At 44.1% G+C, this 23,030-nt stretch overlaps 1 protein-coding gene across 1 annotated transcript in view; it reads right to left on the reverse strand.

The window, feature by feature from the left end:
* Window positions 1-233: 233 nt before the first annotated feature.
* The window catches only part of nbeab (neurobeachin b), a gene marked incomplete at its 5' end in the record, with an annotated part of 240,535 nt that continues 217,738 nt past the window's right edge, over window positions 234-23,030 (reverse strand). The window contains 10 exon segments of the mRNA XM_080772482.1: window positions 234-1,580; window positions 5,359-5,510; window positions 5,626-5,822; window positions 7,055-7,156; window positions 12,351-12,521; window positions 13,719-13,874; window positions 14,107-14,178; window positions 15,072-15,264; window positions 16,485-16,574; window positions 21,826-21,993. Of these exon segments, the coding sequence (XP_080628608.1) occupies window positions 1,490-1,580; window positions 5,359-5,510; window positions 5,626-5,822; window positions 7,055-7,156; window positions 12,351-12,521; window positions 13,719-13,874; window positions 14,107-14,178; window positions 15,072-15,264; window positions 16,485-16,574; window positions 21,826-21,993 (1,392 nt within the window). The 3' untranslated portion in view covers window positions 234-1,489.

Below are 23,030 nucleotides of genomic sequence, written 5' to 3' on the forward strand. Positions count from 1 at the left end.
ACAACAAATAACACTAGATGGCAGTACAAACCAACCGCAAAGCTTCTGAACAAAAACGTGTCTAGGCTAGCACTAGTTTTTTCACCATTATTCTACATGTGCAAAAAAATGGGCAATTGAATTACAATTAGTAGTTTGTTATACAAATGACTGTAATAAGAATGTTAAAAAAGATGTCTCTGAATATAAAGGAGTGTGTGAAAAGCCATTGTCTTTCTTTATTTTTATTTTCTTTACTGAAACAACACTTCTTTCATAAAATGTCACAATCACACAACATACACAAATGCAACCATGAGATATTATTCACCAAGTCTGCCATTTGAACCTGGATATGTTTCATTTCATTTACATAATACAAACAAAATGAATTCCTTGCCGTCATTCATAAACAAAATAGTTATCTATTTTAAATAAATATGGTATAGACATATTACAATTTAATATTATTTTTGTTGACGTGATCAAAACAAAAGTCTTACAAATTACATAGATCACACATACTATGATATTGTCCTTACAGAGCACATTAGAAACTTTAAATCTGTCTTTTTTTGTCACATACTTCAGACCACTTTTTTATAAAAATAAGCAATCAGTGATCATGATAAGACTGATAAGACTTGTAAGTGCATACGACCTTTTTGAATATGTATAAATTGGTTCAGGTTATGGTAATGAATGATTTAACTGTCAAAATGGTTACTAATCTAACAGCATTTGTCATTGTCAGCATTATTTCAACCTTTACAGGAAGAAATATATTGATATGTACTGTACAGGTTTTCAACTTTATTTTCCCCTAGAAAAGAGTCCCAGGTAAGATATGCTTCAGCCATATAAATGTATAAATTATTCTACCAGACGATTTGCTTTGTTTTAGTTTGAATAGGAACAAACATTTTTGCTTGAAATAGGAACCAAACATTGAGTAACAGTTTACATTAAGTATGCTTTATTGACTCACCATGTAGTTAGAATGATATCTTCTCCACAATGAAATGGTTTCTTCTTTCTAGGCCTTCTGATTAGGTTGATGTCAGTCTCTCCCTAATCAGAACAAGACCTGCTCAAAGCTTCAGCTGGTGCTCAGGCAAGACATTACAACCAAACTTAGAAAATAGCTCCAAATTACAGTACAATGTCCAGCAGAATTTTGAAGGACAGATTCATTCATCTGGCCTTTTTTGAGACCTTGTTGCCAAGCACACCTCTTAACCACATGAACCCTAGTGTCCCTATTGCGCATATCATATTAGTCAAACATTCAGCATAAACAAGTTCACAACATGACACGTTGTGAGCTCGTAGATCAGCTATTTTCTCTTTTGACCTACTATGAAGTATACAGGGTTTATGTGGTTAAAGCATTAGTGTTCTCTAGTCTGTTGGATCTCCACCTGCTTCTGTGGAGCCTCTTCAAGGCAGCTCTATCGCTGGCGGGTCCCTGGTAACAGTTCAGCCATCCATGAGCTGCCTCTCGCTCTTCTCAATACTTGTTCTGATGCTCATAGTGCCAGCGGTTGAAATCTATATTAAATGCCACGATACTCCCAGAGGCCATGCCAGTGATCAAAGTCCTGAATGGGGCAAAAACAATTGCATGAATATTCACACAATGACAGCACACAGACGGACAAGCTTGCAAGCAAAATGGAGACAGTAAAAACTGAAAAATATATAAACAACAAAGTAAACTCGTTAAAATTATGAAAGGTACATAGCCTAACCCCCACGCAGTTATTAATAGAGCATTTCTGGTAGGAGAGGTATCACCTACTGACTAAATCATGTTTTCAAGACAAGTGTGACTATTTCCTCGACTAAGAGCAGCTTGCTAAAATGTCTCTAGAGTGGTGAATGGAGAAAATCAGGAGGTCATCAGGGGCTGCGACAGTAAATTGAGCCCCTCTGTCCGCTCGCTGAAGTGGACTATTGAGTCCCAGTGTCCATCTGCAGGCCCTGTGCCCTTGTGTCCATGACTGGCCGGTATGTAGGAAAAGCAGCTGATTTCACAAGCTCGACTTATACTGCTACAGCCTCGGGGCTTAACTGTTCAAGCACAACGAACAGAGCAGGCAGCAGAATACCCCTCTGTTAAGGGAGTTCATGAACATGGTTTCCTTGTGTTACCTCACTTCAACTTAACGAGGAAAAATGTCTTGGCCTTAAGTAAATGACAAATCCACTGATTTGTTTTCGCCTCAAAGTACTTCTGATGGAGTCCCATTATTGCTGTTTTTGGTTGTTTTCAGCGTGAATTTCAGCATTTGTTAGGCCCAAAGGTAACTGATGCATAAAAAATTACAATACTGTTCATGTGCGGCTAGTGCTGAATGAAAGCCCCTTATTGTCTCTTGTCTGTATGTCTGTCCTCTACTAGCCTTGGGTGGAGTTGTTAAGTTAGTCATAAGAAGTTGAATTGTATGCGATTAACAGGTTTAAATGGGCTGGTAGTGGATGGGCTGGTAGTGGGTCTCTGCTCGAGACTGGCTCTGAGGCGTGCCCACCACAGGGCTGAAAGGGAGTTGGCCTGTGGGTGCGGACCGTAACTGTGTTCAGGCTCTCGAACCTCCCTTGACTGCCAGGGTCACATGATGATGTCATGCTAATAGCTGTAAAGCAGCGGCAGCCAACATTCATAGTTTTTACTTTTTATATTAATGTTATGCCAAATATTTGGGGCCCCCTTGCTCCCTGGCCTACAGTAGAGGATGGAATAGCCCTGCTTCTGCACTATGCTGTAGCAGAGTGGCCCTGCCTGAAGACCACATTCCATTGGATTTTCCCAATAGGCGGGATGTAAACAGTAGCCCTGGCCTCATGGCGGTGAGGGGATTTATACTGTATGCATTAATTGGCTGAGTTGGACTCTGTTAATGACTGTTAAGTGGGCCACATTGTTGCAAGTACCACAAAATATAAACAGGTACATTCAAAACACCTAGCTGTCTGTCTCCATGGCAACTGTAGCTTCTATCTATTTAAAGCCACAGATTGGTGAATATTCCACTTCCTTAAATGTGCACTGACAAGCATGAAGGAAACACCAGCCAACCACACACACACACACACACACACACACACACACACACAAGGCTGTCCCCAAACATTCAAGGTTCGAATGTTCGCTCGTTAGGGTTGGCACTCGAATCTTAATTAATGGGTTTGAACCATTCTGTTTAAAAAAAAATATATATATATATATATTTTTTTTTTTCCTTTTTTATTAACTCGAAAATATATCTCGGCGAGAATGTAATATATGTTAAAAAGTAAGTTTCTCGTGCATTCCTGTCAGAAGTTATGTCTATCTCCTTGTTGTGCTGTCCCTCTCTAAAATCCCCTGTGCACATTCATTTAGTGATGGGCCTGCAGCCAATCAGCAACAAACACACCCACCCACACCAGCACGGCACAATTTGAGAAAAAGGTTAGTTCTCTCTCTCTCTCTCTCTCTCTCTGCCTGCCTGCCTGCCTGCCTGCCTGCGCGCGTGTGTGTGTGTGATTGGCTAACGTTTAGGAGGAGCCAAGCTGCTGATTGGCTCCTGTGATGGCCTCAACTATATAAAGCGGAAGTGGAAGCAGCATTCTGATGTATTCTTCCTGGTGTGTGTTTGGTCTGTCTGTAGCAAGAAGTTACACACCGTCTGGCTGTAGCAAGAAGGTAACTAAATATTAAACTTAAACCTTTAGCTTTGTTTTAAATGATTCAGTTTGGGGAACTTGATCTGTTAATGAATGCCACTGAGATGTGAGTTATGTTTTATAACAAGAGTTAAGGTAACTGTTCCAATATGGCTCATGGTGTCTTTTTGACTGGCATTCAAACACTTGACAGTGGACAGGGTCCATTTGGTTCCATTTGTACACAGAGAGCTGTAAGGGTCCATTTGGTTAAACATGCTAACACTTCATCTTCAATATAAAATTGGTATTGTCACAAACCCACAATACAATGTTGGGCTTAAACTTCATTCAAAGCTGAAGGGAAAACATATTTCAAAAGTTGGGGGAAAATGTATATATTAAAAATGGGGGAGGGATGTTAAGTTGTAAAATATGGGTTGTGGGGGCTGACAAGGCTATACAGCCACATGTGTTTCTAATGTGATGTAGGCCTACATAACACTAATGACACTTATCTTTTCTCTTCATGTAATTCCAGAATATGAAGAGTCACTGCACCAGTGGTGTAGGCAGCACCAAGCCCTGGACCCTAAGACGAGCCATGTCCGTGGGCCCACAGCCCCACCAATTTAGGCTTCCGAGGACCCCCACCCTGGAGCCCATGTGAAGTGTCCCAGACCGATGCCCCCCTCCCTGCACAAGACATTGAGGTAGGAACTGTACGCTATAGCTGCTGCTGGGAAGAGCTGCTTGCTGCGCAGTGAGTACAAATCTTGTTTATTGTCCTTTGCTGTCGCTGGTGTGGTTCTGCAGGGTACTGATGGTGTTGCTCTCGTTTTTGCGTTTGCGTTCCGGCTTCCTGCGGTTGCGTCGCGTCGGGCTGCCTGCTGTTGCACTCGTTTGCGTTGCATCTTTTGCGTCGACTGCCACAATTTCGGCCGATTCTGTCATTTCACCTAACTTGTGGACACTGCCTGTCATCTGCAGAAGAACGTGATGGTTTACGGTAAGTATCTGTTTTTGTATTCTTTGCTGCTGGTAGGGTAGGGCTGGTAGGGTAGGGCTCCTACTCCTAGGGTAGGTTTTTGCGTTGCATCGCAAACTAAGCACTTTGGCACAGGCATGGAGCTCCTGGTTTACTGGGATGGGGTTCGATTCCCTGCTGCGCCCTGCTGATTACATTTAATCTGTTAAACAGGCATCCTTTTGCACAATAGAGCGTCGCAGTCCCTTCCCCTTTCAGAACGACGAGTGGCCCAGGAAATTATTCTCCATTTCATTTTCTCCATAGGCATTTCAAAACTTATTTATTTAAAGACATTTAACGTCGTACGAAGCCAACTCTTGTCGTGACAAATCATGACAACACACACTATTTTGGACCAAATAATTACAAAGAAGAACAAAACGTGTTGTAAGTAACCTGCCGTTTTATCTACTTTCTAATTCTTTGTTTGGCCCGAAAAATTGTGTTTGTCATGATTGGTCCGAATGTTCACTCAAATTCCTGCCGAAGTTTGAGACCTAAAATAAGGGCTAGGGTACAGCCTTAAAACACACACACACACACACACACACACACACACACACACACACACACACACACACACACACACACACACACACACACACACACACACACACACACACACACACAACCTCCCTTTCAGTGCCTATAAAAGTACTCGCTGTATTTTGCTGCTAATGACTGCAATGTTCTAAGTTAACCTTTGATCGTGTGAAAGGTCCATGGCTCGGACACCAGCATCACAGCCAGGGTAGATGTAGAGCTGTTTGAAGTCACAGGCCTGCCACACTTCTACCACGCCATTGTCCCCTCCCGTCACCAGGTTTTGTCCATCACTGCTTAGGAGAATAGCCTAGAGACAGATGAAAGTCTGAGAATACATCTGTGAGCCAAGATCCATTCTGTATTGTTCATGGAGCAGGCTAGTGAGAAATAATAAAAAGAAAACACGTAAACAATCTGCTTACCCTGGTAGAATCATTGACCTCCATCTGTGCGAGCAGTTTCCCATTGATGCTGAAGTTGCAGAAGCGTCCCCTCTCATAGCAGATGATGCAGTGGCCTTCACTGGACACTGAGATGAGGCGTGGACACTGCCAGTTGTCTGGACCCTCCAAAGCCCGCAGCAGGTCGCCTGTGATGGTGTGGACTAGACATGGGCCCTCTTCAAAACCAGACAAAAGACACATATGCACATGTGCAGGCATCGGTACACAGACTACACATGCACGAATGCACAAACAAGTAAAAGGTAAAAGGTGATTGCCGCATTCTGAACATTGCTGACCGAGACATGTGCTCCGAGGAGAACTTTTCTAGTTTTGAACTCAAATGGATGGCAATGTCCACACCACAAATATATTGACAACTAGTCGTGGACGGTATCGTTTGGGTCACTCTTTGAGCGATAACATCGAAAGTCATTTAAACTCCACCAGGACATCTGGGATGCAATCGGTCTCATTTCACCCTTGCAAAGTTTTGTTATTAACAGAGATGAGGAGACGATTATGAATAGTTAATGATAGCTGGTAGGCTAGCTGGCATTATCTCAGGACTCGGGTACAACTATCTCGCCTCCTTATTAATAATCAGTCCGATTATCCATATGGGTCTTTCAGCACCACTGAAGACAGATTAGATCTCTCTCCCTCTCTCTCTCCCCCCCTCCGTCTGGGCTCTGACACAAGCTCACTCAGCTGGACTGCGCAGCATGACACTGTTTACAGAACATCTTTCATCACTGTGAATGCTCGTATCGTTAGCTATAGTTATAGTTAGTGTTCGGTAACAGCTCTTTAACTGATAAAGCCCTATATCGTTGCTGTCGGACATAAACCGCCATCTCCATATTTTAACTTTTCGTAAATTAATGCCCTACTTGATCATACTAACTACAGTCTCACACAAAAGTATATCAAAAGTGGCCAAGCTGCCGCTCGAAACAGGGCGCGAAGTGATGCCTTTTGAGCTTGTACTGTAGATCTGTTATTTGAATCCTGAACAGTAACTGTTTGGACATATGAGGTTATACTTATAAACACATAGCCAAACATATATCCAAAATAAACAGAGCCAATCTACAAGCTCTCAACACGTCGCACCCGATTACCTCACATTGCGTGTAGATCGGCGATTTTAGCTATTTTTGAGAAATAAAATATATTTTCATTTTATTTGTCCAAAATAGGGACGCCAGGGTTAATGTGCTTAACACTGTGGTCTACTTTGAGTAATGTTGGTAAGCAGACAATCAACACTATTATGAAGGCAACTGTTAACTCTATAATAAGGCCATTTTATATCTTTCTACAATCCAAAACATACTGATCTTCTGTCAGCCAAGTTTCAGGTTCAGGTTCAGGTTCAGAAAAATAGAATCCATGTGCTACTGACCTTTGGCACCGCTGATGACCAGGCCCAGCTCAGCGCAGACCGACACACACACCACCTCATGGTCATGACCAGTCAGGACAGCTCGTGGAGCTGGGTAGTCACCTGAAAGATGACACATAACACTGAGTCTATCAAACTGAATTGCATCATTTTAGCCATGACATATTCACCAAATTTGACAATTTATTCCTCTGTGTAGCCGCCAAAATGTACCGAAAATTGGTTTTTCGCATAACAATCTAAAATCAACATCTATTCATCAGGCAATAAAAACATGAAAATACATGCATATTGAGTGTGACACACATCTGCTGGCAGCGAGGTCCCTTTTAATTGTCATGTAAATGGTGCAACTCCCAGTGATGACAGCCAAGCCACTTGATTCCATCCCATGTGTCACATGATTGATGATGGCTGGGGGAGAGGTTAGTGAGGGGAGTTTCATCATGGCACCTGGAGCCGCCCTTGAATGTGAGAGACCCAGGGCTCCCACACAGCAGCAGGCAGAGATGGGCAGTATTTTAAGGTCTGTTTTATCTCTAGGGAGGAGCATGGATGGAGCCCACCTCCAGGAGGAGGACATGCCTGTATTAAGCAAAGCATTTCATTATTTTTAACTTTTTTCTTCTTCTTATATTTCACATTATTAGTTTGATTTTATTGTGGCATCTTATTTATCATTGATTTAAAGTGTTTTTTCTTGTCACCAGTTTGAGTTGATCACTTTTAAGTTTTTTATTGAGACACACGTTTGGTTGTATTACATCAATTTGATTTGAAAGCTGTTTTGGTTGTTTGATTTGTTTTAGTTTGAGTGTTGAGTTTTGAACCCTAAACCTTCGGTTTACAAAACACTGATTTGTCTCTTGATCCATGCTGGGATGGTGAATCCCAACTGAGAATGTAATACGAGAATGTAATACGTAATAAGAATTTAGATGGAAAGTGAAACATTTTCTTTGAGTTTGGCATGGGGTTTAACATATGGAATGAATTCTGTACTGGCCATATATGGAGATCTAAGGGTGGCAGTATCTTGAGTGTACAGGCTGCCGAACGCGGGCGGCTGCACTAATAACTTTGGGGCGGGCCCGTCTAGAGTTTGAATGGATAGGTAGGTATCAGTCAAAAGGGAGACATGAAGAGGAAGGACGGTAGGGAAGGATCAACAGGAATGTCAGAACAGGTCAGCTCCATATATCATGGAGTTATAAGGGTTTTAGACGGCCATATATGGTGATGTGACGTGTCACAAGGCGTGATGTCACAAGGCGTGGCCATATATGGAGGCGTGACCAACCGTCCGACGGAAGGGGTTTTCAGGTTTTCATAGTAATCTGCTAGATTTTTGTGCAATGTTCGCCTATTAGGAAATGTTCACTATAGGGATACTAGGGTTAATTCAGTTGGTGATAAAATCCCTATAAAGTGATTCCCCAAAAATGTAGGATCTCAATCATGAATGAAATTCACAACATAATCACAAGATCAAGCAGTTCAATACAGTGGATAAAAGGGGTAGGGGGATTACCACATTGTACTGAAATATTCTTTGCCATTGTAGAATTCAAGAAAATTCAGTTACTCCAAATTTCAATTTGATATGGAACATCAAAATGTGTTCCTTCGAGCCATTAGAAGACGCAAAGAATGCTCTGACGTTTTGCTTTTCAACTCACCTATTCAATCCTCTCCAAAAGATTTAGGAAAGGTACAGGCTGCAGTGGCTTAACACACATCAAACCAGTATCAATTAATACACTGTAGTAGGTGCACGTGTGACATCCACCTGGATGAACTTCTTGATGGATGATGTGGACAGGTGTCAGACCTTTTCTCTGTTATCCCCCTCCAACCCCCCTCCCCTCAGCGTATCACCTCTGCAGACCACAGCGGTTCAGGCGGTGATCTTGCCTGTGATCGATGCAGCTCGGCCCCTCAGAGACCAGGACCTGAGCAGGGCTGTCAAGTCCCAGCACCCGTTGCTGAGGGGGCTGAATGGGACATGTGTCAGAAAAGGTCCCCTGGGGGGAACGGGGCCCTAGTGCGGCTCACCTACCCGACAAAAGATTCAATCACCCTGCACCGCGTATCTGCTCACCCACTCTCCCCTCGGCCCTAGGGAACCTCCGGAGTCAGCCGCCAACAATTACCTGGTGCAAATATCCCCTCAGTGTGATGGTCCTGGCCTGAGACGCAAGGGCCGTAATTGAGGTGCACGTTGTTTTAATTATTGTACATTTAAGACACATGCAGCCTTTGTTTGTGTGGTGTGCGTAAAATTCATTTATCAGACAAGCAAGGTCAGCAACTGAAAGGACAGCGATGAGGAGTGCTGCTAAAGTACTGTACACAGTATATTTACATAACCTTCAGCTGTACCTTTGTAGAAAGTAGGTGTGTTTTCAATGACACTCACCACTCATGGAAAATATCCTTTAATGAAATAGGTGAGAAAAATAACATACTGCACTGTACAAGCTCACAGTGGTATTGCAACGCATTGTGAGCACCGGCGTAGGGACCATTGGGCCACACGGGCCGTGGCCCAGTCACACATTGCGGTTATGTTAATTATGCATGTCGTCCAGACGAGAGCGGTAGAGCGCTCCGGAGGAGCGGTGGCTGTGTGCTGCCTATCTTAGATATATATACTAATCTATTCTACACTACACCAGTAATGTACTGGAGGTAAAAAGCCTGATGACGTGAGGTTAGTTTGGAGGGGGCGAGGGATCTATGGCGGCACCGTTTCAGCAAATAGGCGGCATTCGCTGTACACACGGTGACGACAAAGTAGTGTCTCCCAAGTTTGTCACTCTGGGAGCCGGTTTAAAAAAGAACCGGTTAAGTCCCCCAAAACGCAGTCTCCGTGTGGCAGATCGGCTAAGTACTTGTGCAGGTAACGCAGAATACGTCCTCGTGTAGACAGCACCTAACTTCGAAGAGAGGCGGCGAAAAGACAAGAAAAACAACAACTGATTGTTTTAAATGGCCCCCCCATTAGCACGTCGGCAAAACCGTTCCCACCTATCGACCTGCTAGCCCCCACATGGAAATATAAATGTCTTAATCTATCTAGAGACATATATTTCCTTTTTATCAACATATATGCACATAATTTTTATAATAATAATTTTATAATAATTATATGAACCTGAATATGGCATAATATATGCAGCATAGGCTATATGCTGCATTACTTGCCATATATTGGCATAATATGTTAATATATTTAAAATAAAACCATAGCACCACCATTAGACATTTCATGTTGCGCACCCTTAGAAGGCGCTCACGCACCACAAGGGGTGCACGCACCACAGTTTGGGAACCACTGAGGGAAAAAAGGAGAGGGCCATAGATAAAGCATAAGTGGTTCAGTATTAGTGAACTTAACTTAATCTACAGACTATCAAGAACTGGTCCAATTGCAAAAGGTCCACCATAATGTTCTTTCAAATGGCTGTCATCTCCATGTGAACTTTGCAATGACCTTTATGATATTAACAATGACCACAGCTATCATTAGAACATACTGCACGTAAAGCTATTCCCACTGAGCCCTTTTATTGCAATCTCTTGTCAGTGAATCTCCCATACATACTCAACTCTGGTTCCAGCTGCCTGTTATCACCAACTGTGTGCCAAAACTGCACACTGAAAGACTGACTCAAATCAAATAATTCTGTTTGTATCGTCTACTCTACACCACACAACATTACTCATAACACAATCATTTATTGATAGGATACCGTAAATGATTTATATTTTCATTACACATTCCATCTCCTGTTTCTCGAGATACAGTATGTGTTGTCCCCGTGTCTTTGTCTGCTGAAGATGCATTGTAAGCAGTAGGCTAGTAGTGTGAATATCAGGGGAATAGTGTTTTCTTGCTGCAATAACACAAGTGATATTGCCCCCTGCTAATTGGAGGCAACCAAGCTGAAATTCTTAATTAACTGTCTGAGCCTCAGTGAAGTTAATTAGAAAACACTTATACTTAAGCCAGAGCTCCTAGAACATCATGTGACACTTATAGAAACATGGGATCTATCTAACACACTTACACATAGACACGTGTGCATGCACATACACAAGCACTTGCACACCATTATTTCAAAATAAAATGAACACTGTCTCTTTGTAGTTTTGCTATCTAGTTCCATAATTATATGGTCACTTGTAGTCATTGCTGCATTCCCTACCCTGATGGATTGTTTTGAACACAGCCAATCAGTGGGAATGAGGAACTAAATGAACTGAGCAGAAGAAATCACACACTAGGGTTTACCATGTTGAATGCAAAGACATCTGGAGTTCTCCACTTGAAAGCAACATAGCTTAACATAATGAATCACACTAATATATCACAGGCTGCCACAGTGAGGATAAACGATCCTATCCTTGTTGTCTCTACACATTTTTTTATGGCTCAGAAATTATTTTATTTCTGAGCTTAATACATATTATTAAAGCCTCTGTCTCCATATACCATATAATAAAACAAACACAAAAACAACAGTAATATCGACTTAGAGCATGCAAATGTTAGGTATACTGTATGTATTTAAACATGTTTTCTAACAACAAAAGCAACATTCATTGCTGAAACACAAAGCCCTATAAAATGATTATTATTCCTGTCCAGAGGGTAAAGCTATAGGCATCACAAATGTAACATGTACTGGACGGTGGACATCACACATATAACATGTCCATGGAGACCTAGCTGGCATGCAGACAGTTATAGAAATCTTGCTGGTGTCGCTGATTATGTCACGCTCTGACATCCCTCTGAGATATCACAAGCTCACGGAACAACTTCAAACTCTGCGTGCGTATCACCGAAGACCCAAGGGAGTGTGGTTCCCACTTCCCGGCAGAAAGTCGGTCGGCTCGGTGGTTGTTCAGAACCACCAATCCAACCGTTATGTGCATACACTTATTCAAATCGATTCCGACTTGCGTGGTCTAGTTGTTCAAAAATAGCAAAAAATACTCAATGATGCCCCTTTTCCACCGGTTGGTTCCCAATGGGAACCGGTTCAGTTCTTTGTGGTTCTTAGTCCATGAGTCAGAACTCCAAAATTGGAACGTTATTTATGAATTGGGTGTGCACTTGAATTGAGTTTTGTTGTAGATCTGATATTTTTGCTACTTTTACGTGAAAATATGACATTAATTTATGAAGAAACACTAATAATATGGAAATGCATGTTTTCTGCACAACAGCAATGATGTTGGAATGCATGCTGTTTGTTTCACCTTGTGTGTTTTGATGGATACTCACTATTATTTGGATTGTCTCCAATGATGTGATGCCTGCCGCTCCAGTACCACAGCAGCAGTGTTGCGTCCCTCGAACCAGAGACGATGTAGCAGTCTCCACCAATGTAGGACTCTGACCTGGCTAGGCAGGTTACCACATCCCAGTGGCCGAAAACTATCTGAGTGAGTTTGCCTAGAGGTAGAGCACACACACACACACACACACACACACACACACACACACACACACACACACACACACACACACACACACACACACACACACACACACACACACACACACACACACACACACACACACACACACACACACACACACACACACACACACACACACACACACACACACACACACACACACACACACACACACACTCAGAGGTTTGCTGTTCATGATGATTGCCAACTGTGACCAACCCTGAAATGTTTAAACACTAGTGCCTGTGTTTGCATTTCATTTCCACCTCATTTGGAAGTGCTTTAAAACTCTGTTTGGTTTACAGTAGGAAATTAGTTGTTTTGAAGTTAAATCCTACAGTTTTATAGTATTGTTTTTATGGTCACTCATTCCGGTAATTAACTTTGGTGTACTACTTACTGTATTGGTCCAATGAGGTTATGAAATTGTTCCATCACCATTGTGGTAATATAACATTTGAGGTTGAAGTGGAATTGCTTTTTGTTTTTCTGTTTAGTATTTATGCCACTTTCCCCTATATATACACAGTATATATCCGTCACTGCCAAGCCCTACTGTTTGGGCTGGGAATGCTGTAGAAAACATGTCCCCTCTGATACCATTGGAGTTACCATGAAGCCACTTCTATTCAGTTGACAGTGAAAGGTTTCACCGGGAGGGCATAACGCTCGTGGAGGAACACACTATCCCTCCCATTTCTGCTCCTTGTTGCTCCTTGCAGCAACCTGCTGGAGTCGCTACTGCAGTGACAGAAAACACCCTCCCCTGCTGGCTGCACACTGCCAACACTGCCAATTACAGTATATTGCTTGGAGTGGCCGGCCACATCGGAGGCACTGTGGACAAATCAAATCTCAGTCTCCAAAGTGGTGGGTGGGAACTTTACCCCTGCCTGCGCCACCGGACACCCTTGAAGGGATATTTCAAAGTAAAACAGTCCATGGTAAATAAATGTAAACATAAACACTGCGTGGTGAAAGAGAAATGACAGAGAAAGGTAAAATAAAAAAGGGATTACAAAATATGAATGACTCAGTTAATATAGTCATCCATTACAAACCAAGTCTACTAGTCATGTCATGAACTCCAAGCACTGTATTATTCTCTTTGTAAGACCTCCACCCTTCAGTGAACACCTCTATAGAAAATAGTGTTTACAGTGTAACCTACCTGTCTCTGAGGAGTACACACGGAAGCTCTTGTCCCAGAAGCCACACACCAGGATGTAGTGGTTGTCAGCTGTCACCACAAAACAGTGCGTGGTGATCTGGATGCTCTGGTCCACTAGGTCTGTGATCTGACGCTTGTTGCTTCCAGAATTGTTAGCTGCAGAAAGCAGACACATGCCATATTACTATACAGAGATGTTACGGGTACTGTCGACATTTTCCGATTAAGAGGTCAATGAAAGTGTGAATTTGATCACAGTGACAGACGTGTAATTCATTGCTGGGATGGATCACTGATTCTTGTCACACAGTGCGCATTTTGTGTTTTGTGAGTCGCAAGTCATGCATGTGTTTGGGTATGATGCAAGCCTTCGGGTATCCTTCCTTACCTATCAGAGAGTCCATCTCTATGGGCAGGTGATGGGCCTGCTCCAGGGAGTAGCCGGGTGCTCCTCTGAGACCTGGAATCAGATAGACATGCAATGAGACAATGGATCACTGAGGTTAGTTGATCTGTAGACACGGGCACTCAAGCATAAATGTGCGTGCGTGCACGCACGCACGCGTGCACACACCTGCTCCTGTGTTCAGAACCCTGGCTGACTCCTGCATCTGATGATTCTGGTGGTCCAACAGACTATTTTCCCCTTGTGGCCTTTCTTGAATTGGAGCAACATGCTTGGAAATATGGAGGCCTTATTATCGTCATTATTCTGGAAGCCAGACCACATTTTCTTCCATTGCAACAGGATGGCAGTGGTGCTGCAGCTGTATTCATTAGTGTCTGAATGGTAAGCCTGGCCATGGCAGGGCAGACTCTTTGGTCCTGTGTGACATGTGTTTCCACGGTGACAGATGGGGAAGTGTGAGCGGATTGTGGTGCAGTTGCGGCCTAATTTCCCAGTAACCATTGTGCTGGCCTTCTGACCTTGAGGTGAGGCTGGTTCTTGGGGAGGGGCTCTGTGGCTAATGTTGTTCACACATGCCTGAGAGCGAACATGTGGAAGCACTCTTTGGTCAACTTTACCTGTGAGTCTGACTCTCGAACAGAGCCGGCACGGCACACTGTGGCTGCTAGCTAGAGCGCCGCCGTGCAGGCTGTGATGAAGTGATTTCACAGCGCCGCTGCTGTGGTAGGTAGCACATGTGGTGTTGCACGTCATTGCTTTTATGAGTGTTTGTGTGCGTGTGGATGTGTGTAGAAATGTATGCGTTTGCACGCAAGCACATACAAACACTACAGGTATACATGCCAGATGACACCCGCCACACGTGTGTGTGTGTGTGTGTGTGTGTGTGTGTGTGTGTGTGTGTGTGTGTGTGAGGGGGGGTTCTAGCACTTCACTCAACTCACCGACGGTGTTGTGCCACCGGTTGACAGCGAAGAGGCGGCTGCAGGTGACTGTGACCACGGCCGGCACGTTGAGGTGGGGCAGGGTGTTGGCCGCCACATGGGTGACCGGAGAGTTGGACGGGAACTTCAGCACCATGATGACATCCTGCTGCATCTGGTCCTTGAACATGAGTGGACTCTGGGGAAGGAAACACTGTTGAGTAGAAGAGAGGAAGGAGAAAGAAAAGAGAGAAGGCAGGGCAAAGAGCAACGGAGAAGGTGGATGAGAGTAATACAGCATGAGAGGAAGAGGAGGGTGGCGAGAGGGAAGGAAGGGGCAGGAAATGGGGGATGGGGGGGTGGAGAATGAACGACACGGGAAGATGGAGAGAAGGAGGGAGAATGGAGAGATGCAATTAGTGTGGAGGTTGGAGGTAAAGTTTTACCAGGTACAGACACAGAGGACAGCTTCATGTACAGGGATGGAGGAGGGGAGGGGGCGAAAGAATGGAGAGAGAGAGAGAGAGAGAGAGAGAGAGAGAACAAAGTTTGGCTTCTGCCCTCCCCTCCAAACGGTGGAGTAAAAGAGAGGATTGATCAGACAGGGGGGAGACATATGGAGAATGGGATGGAGCAGGCCATAACTATGAGATGATATTTATACATGTATCTCAGTTTTTGTCTACAGAGAAAGAACATAAAAGAAAGAGGGACGCACTTTAAATTTTCTCTTTTGTCGATTTTCCAACAACAATAAATTCCAATCAGCTCCTCCCAAAGATGGACTAAGCGTGGAGTGGAGCTGTGGTAACTGACAATAATCGAGCCCTTAGCCTTTAGCTGTGATCCTGCCGTGTAAATTTCCTCCTCACTGACTGACTGCACGGTATTGCAGCCTTGCAACTAAAAGGTCTCCAAGGGACACGTTCTTGCAAAGTTTCTTACCGGGAAAGTCAGTCAGAGAGAGAGAGAGAGAGAGAGAGAGAGAGAGAGAGAGAGAGAGAGAGAGACAGAGAGAGATGTGGGGATGGGGATAATGAGGGCTATGCTGGCCTCTTACATGGATTAGACAGGGAAGACTAGTTTACAGCTGTGGAAGGAAGATATCGGGCCAGCAGAGATCACTCTTCCCTCTACACTGCACCATTATACATTAACAAGTATAGAAATGATGAGGACAGCTGCTACACATGAAGTTGTTGCACTGTGACCTTGACGTGGTGCATAAAAACTCTGAAACGTCGCCTTTCTTTTGCTAACGGATACAAATGCGAAACCAGATTGAAGGAAAACATAGCTTCGAAATTCTCTTAACGGTGCACCCAAACGTACACATCCGCATGCATACACTCGTCAGTCCCTGTGCGAATGCATGCTCACATGCCCTCCCTCACGCCGCAGAGAGAATTTTCCCAGCATGCCCGTTGCTCTCACCAGGTGCATGGCGGAGCTGCGAGGAGGATGTGGCTCAATAAGCAACTGAGATGGCGTCTGTCCAAGGCTCTGGATCTGTGCCTCCGTGGCCTGCGGGAGGAGAGAGAGGAGAAAGAGAGAGAGAGAGAGAGAGAGAGGACAGAGAGAGAGGAGCGGCTGTCACAATCAATATGCATCAAAGTGATGGGTCAATGCGTTACTTGACAATGCAAGCAAATCCTAACTCAGCCGTGCCCCTGAGGAGGAGATGGAAGGGTGGGGGTATAGGGAAAGAGGTGCAGTCCCAATCCGCCTGGGTGCTCCCCCTCCCCCCTCAGCCTGCAGAGTCATCCAAGTGTTAGTATGGAAGAGACAAGCCTTTTCCTATTAACATGCTTCAGTTAACCATTCCCATTTCCAGGCGCAGGGGCCCCCGCTGCACAAACGTTAACCTGGAGTGACATCCAGCTAGGACTGCGGCAGGCCGGCCTGCTCTTAGATGTTATTGTGACTGAAACAAAGGGAGAGAGCACTAACACACAGCGCCAACGCCAACACACACACACACACACACACACATAGGCACGCGTGGATATGAACAGTCACATACCCCAACAGAAACAGAGGCAAAAATATATACAGGTATACATTACAAACAGCAAAAAGGACTAAATCTGTGAGGAAGTGAGGGTATGGTGATGAACAACGATTCCTTGTTAGAATAGAATTTTAGTCTCTTTTACGGTTTATACTATCGAGGAAAGGTCTGCCATTCGTGCATACCGGTATGTAAGTAGGTCCCCATTGCCTCCAGTAAAGGGGGGGGGGCTGTTGAGCTTGACTGAGACTGGGATACTCCACAGTGGAGTGATTGATGTGACTGGAGCCACTTCCACCATCAGAGGGGAGCTTGTAGACGTCTGTCAATGCCACTGTGCACAATGGAACATACATCCCTCAGCCTCTCTAGCCCGCCTGCCCGCCCGCCCGCCCGCCCGCCCGCCCGCCCGCCCTCCTGACTGGCTGGCTCTCATTTTCCCCTGCCTGTACACACCACTCACAATCAACAGCCTCCATTGGGCATCACATGCACGCCACAGTGGAAGAACTGTGCTCTAGAAGTTTTGAGGTGAAGTTGAATTAGTGCAGGCCACCTGCAAGCCGAGCAGGCCCCCAACACTTCCTGGTCACTTCCTATCATGAGCGGCACCAAAAAGGGGGAACGTGTCCTTGAGTGAGCACCGTGGAACCGCCAGTGGAGGTTTCACGTGAGCTGGCAAGCACATTTGGCAACCATTAAGTGTCAGTCAGCGTTTCTTTACAACACAGCCTGTCAAGTAATAAGCGACTGACATTATGGCTATTTAAGGTTAGACTTTGGGAGTAAAGGTCATAACGTCTGTTCAAATAAAGAAATTTGATACAAAGATCAGAAAGGCTTGTGAGGGCCATGTGGAAAACATCACCATAATATCCTTCTAACCATTCGATTCCTGAAAACTTTGCGGTGGAATATACTAGTGGGGTAATCTTAGAAAACCTTGATTATTATTTACACTGGGAACATGAGACATGCATTTTCATCAGCATGTGTGTGAGTGGGTGAAGGGTGGTGGTGTGGTTGTGTGCGTGTGGGGGGGAGGGGGGCTTGTCATTGTTGAAGGTTAACTCAAGAGTATGTCCTCTACCGACATGATCAAAACATGTCAATACCTCTCATGTGCTTCAACACTAATCCTCTTGGAGGTATGTCAGAAACGCATCTCTATCACACACCGAGATCTAGGAACACTTAACAGGTAGTTCATTAGTTTAAGTCACTTCAGGCTTTGCTTTTTGGCTGATAAGTGACACTTATTGCCAAAACCATCTGCTTGATCTTCCTCCCAGCAACAACTGTCTTGCATGGGTGAACACCAAACATCCACACCGTGTGTGTGACTGTATGTCTGTCGCTCTGCGTCCATGTCTCCTGGATGCAGTGAAAGACTTCAGAGGAGAGTGGGTGCAGCAGCACTGTATTTGCTGGTTCCCAGGCTGGTGACAGAGGCTTCGTAGAGGTCCCAAAGCACGCATCTGTGTGTGTCGTGCACTCGTGCAATGCACCGACACAACGCTGTCAGACAGAATGTAGACATGGCCCTACGTCGGCCCACTAAGCAGCGTGGGATCATGCTTAGTCACAATACCTGAGAACTGTCGTGGGGCTACAAATATGCAGCACCGCCTTCCACCTGGACAACAGGTATGAGATGTACAAATTGCTTTAATATTTCAAATATTTCTTATAAACACGCACGCGCGCACGCACACACACACACACACACGCACACACACACACACACACACACACACACACACACACACACACACACACACACACACACACACACACACACACACACACACACACACACAGAACTAAACACTGTAGTACAGTTCTTTGTATTATATTTATTCAGGCTTGTTGTATCTAAATTCCCTTGAATTAAGTCCTCTACAAAGTTATCGTATAGTATGTAACACCACTGCCCATTCTTGACATGCCAATGTAAATTTGCTTTAGATTAGTGTCTATGGATTGATTTTAATCCTTTAATATATCTACAAAGGATTGCCCCTAGGGTGTTTGCTGATTGACAGTCTCTGATTTAACATCAACACTACTGTGTGTGAGAAGACCAGGATGTTGGCACCAATAGGTTATTGCCTCACGCGCAGCTATCATCACCATCAATGTATACAGAATCTCCTACGTTAGATACAGTATTACACTGTGAAGGCAGTTTCTCATTGTTAAGGTCAGGCATTTAAATGCTCATGTCACTTCGCTGCTATTATATGGAGACGGCATCTTAAAACGCACGTCGGCTGTTTCAAAGCCTCTGCCATTACCAGAAGCCCTTAACTGGCTGGCTAGCTCACTTCTTTCTCTTTGTTTGTCCTTACAACAAACAGTAATGGGAGGGGTGTGTGTGTGTGTGTGTGTGTGTGTGTGTGTGTGTGTGTGTGTGTGTGTGTGTGTGTGTGTGTGTGTGTGTGTGTGTGTGTGAGAGGGGGGGGGTTCTTCAACTGGAGGTAGTGGCAGCTGCGGAAGAGAGAAGCCCCAATGATGCATAATTTGTCTGTTTACATGTGAGTGACACAGCGGGGTCTGAATCAAGGGGTTACTGTCATGTTTTTCCATATGAGAAGGCTGTCAGGATAAGCATCAAGGCGAAGGGCTGCTGTTCCGGCAGCATGCCCAGTAGAGCTGTCACCCCACTCACAACCAGAGGCCCAGTCGCATGTCAGAGGGTGCCGCCATTTTAATGTGATCTCTTATTATGTCCTCTAATTTCTTGACATTTCAAATGTCATAATTGCAGTGACTAATGCCAGAGTTCCAGTTTCACCTGTCACGCCAGAATGAATCAATACCCTGAAGCCGTTTTGTCGTACTTCAGCTGACCCCAGTACGGCACGCAGCTAGCAGCTTCTGTGCGACACCTCGTTGACTCAGCCAGGCAACCTGAAGACATGGACTCTATTGTATTGGTTCTCAAAGTGTGGTCTGGGCCCGCCTGGGGTCCTTGAGGGGATTCCAGGGGAGCCCCAGCTAAGTTAGTTAATATAACATAAAAATCAGTTCAACAAATTTAGTATGGAAGATTCCTGGCACAAACTATTTTCAGATGGGGGTCTGTAGCCAAATATAAATGTATAGGGGTCCTTGACATGAAAACGTTTGAGAAACACTGCGCTATTGAATGGGAGGGAGAGCACTTCCTCTTCATGCACACTGTGGGCAAGCACTGAAAATACATAACGGTTTATAATGTGATAAAATGGTCAGGTAAACTCAAAATCTGATGCTGTCATGTCACGTAATTAAACAAGGAGAGAAACAAGTAGATGACAGGAGAGAAAATAAGGTCGATTGGAAATTGTCTAAGTTACAAATCATCTAAATTAATTCTGCGACAGAGTGAAGCAAAGTAGAACTTTTATAATGACAGTACAGTCCCTTGTGAGTTCAATCAAATTGTTGAAATGCTTGGAATTGAAATTATCTAAATAACAGGGTGCCTTCTAAAACTAATTAAAGTGAACCTTAGAGCTGAAATAAACAAGGAACATCATATGAATGTAATATTTTTGCATCACTGCATACCTGGTTCATTATACCTGTTCAGTAGACTTCCGATTTTAGGCTGAGATTGAGCTAAAAGAGGCATTTAGCAACCTGGAGAAGAAAGGAATGCACCCGGTGTCAGAGAATATTGATTGAAGGTGCGGTAAGACATGTATTAATTAGTATACTCATCAAAACAGCATCATATCAGTTGTAATTAGCTAAGCTAATTTCTCTCTCCAGCACAAATAGATCTGCATGTCACAAGTGGCTATCAACTGATGACAATTAGGGACTCCTGAGTGTCTGGCTTCCTAATGTGAAGCTAACAAACACTACTGTCAGCTATCGTGGTAGGCAGCTACAAATCCTGAGTCTGCCCCAAAAAACGACAACAAAATAATTGCCATTGTCTAAAATATTCCATGAAATGATGGAAACCAAAGCTTCCGCAATATTGTTTGATAATTAGATCCCCTGTATCTGCTGCACAATCATTTGCATAGTGGTCACTTGATAAATAAAGGCGCCCCTGGAAGTGACAGTATATAAATGACTTGTTTTGCAGACAGCAGATGGTGGATATCACAGGGAGAGAGGAGCTCACTCTGGAAAGCCCCACAATGCATGCCAGCTGCTGCAGTCCCTGTTCCCCCTATCCTCGCCATGCAATTAAGCCATTCACAAGTTCTGCTGGTGAAGAGACCAGTTCATAGATATTCAATTAATTAGCTAAAAACGAGCAGATTCGCTCTCTTGTCTATTGATCAAGTGACCTCCAATGATTGATCACACTGCTCAAGCCAGCCCACACTCATTGATCTGATAGAGGAAGGAGAGATCATAAATGCTCAGAGTCAAAGGGAAAAACGACAACATAAAATCCTAATGAGGAGAGGGACGCATACTGAATTCCTCCCGGTGGATAGCTATTAAAAGATTAGTGTTTATCTGAGGCGGAGGGAGTTATTAATTCAGGTCGTTAAAAGATGAGTCTAATCTCAATGCAAAGTTGCCGAGTCAGCAGTGCTGCCTGTTTCTCCTGTGGGTTACATTTGCATGACACATTAAATGATTGACAGACGCTTGATATAAATGCACCCGGTGCATGCCATGCACCCATTGCACTGGGAGCTTTAGGACACACTAGCAATAGGGCATAAAGAGACAGGAAGAAGTATATCTGTGGTTGAATAAGAGGCATGGGTGGGGGTCAACTTGGTCTCCATGGTGACATGAGTGTCCTACCTCTCTGATTGCAGGGTCAGTGATACCGTCCAAGATGACAGAGCCCTCGTAGGTCACACAGTGGAAGACATTGAGGGCGCGCACAGCTTCAGGGCCTCGCTGCTTGTAGCCAAAAATAAGGTCAATCCACTGGTGCAGCTGACATGACACAAACTCGCTTTCCAGGGCCTGTCGGAGAAGTACAGGGCAATTAGAGGTGAGAGGCATACAGCAGAGCACAGGAGGGAGGGGATCAACAAACAGAACTGGTACACAAGGAGAAACAAAATAGTGCACGACACAATTGTGAGAACTGCAAAATGTAAACCGATAAAAACAACTTCCACCTACCAAGTTAAGCTGGCCATAGAGGGAAACTATAATGTATCACTGAGATTATTACAAGGAGGAACTATTACAGTATAAGGAGAAAAATAAAGCTGGCTTTAAAATGGCTAAATACTAGCCATGTTTTATTGGAAAATGGCTCAGAATGTACAGTCGAAAATGCAGCAGACATGCAGGGGCTACTGTCCAATATGTACAAACAGTGATCAACTCATACTGAGCACTCCTTTGGGGAATGCATATCACATTTCCCCATCTATTAAAAATAATGACCAGCTATCTTCACATGGAAACAAAGAAAGCTGTTCAATACTAATGGCTATCCAATTTACGGTAAAACGTCTGCAGGGGTAACGTTGATAAAGTACTTGAGTGTGAAAAGTGATAATAGATTTCTTACAGGAGTGTCTGTAAAATATTTTAGATACGAGCTCTTGGGGCAGATAATTATTAGAAAATACCTATGTATGGAAGTTGTGTGTTGATGCATCAATCCACATTACATTACAAAACTTTAATTTCCTATTATAATGGTGTAAGGATTTTCTGTAGGAATCTATACTCCTCCCCTCGCAGTCAGGAGTAACAGCCATTACCATTTACCAACAAAGCCAGCTCTAGCACACAGAGGCTGAGCTAGCCACAGGGCATATCACTGCAATTGAAAGTGGCACATGCAAAGATGAGAAATGGGAGGGTGGAAGGGAGGGTGGAGGCAGAGAAGAGAGAGAGAGGGGGGGAGAGGGAGAGAGAGAGAGAGAGAGTGAGAGAGAGAGAGAGAGAGAGAGAGAGAGAGAGAGAGAGAGAGAGTGAGAGAGAGATATGAAATAATAGAGCAGGCAAGAGTGTAGGCTGGCAAAAGAACAGAACAAAGGAGA

This window comes from Protomyctophum bolini (genome assembly GCF_963924005.1).
Source record: "Protomyctophum bolini genome assembly, chromosome: 9".
Taxonomy (NCBI): domain Eukaryota; kingdom Metazoa; phylum Chordata; class Actinopteri; order Myctophiformes; family Myctophidae; genus Protomyctophum; species Protomyctophum bolini.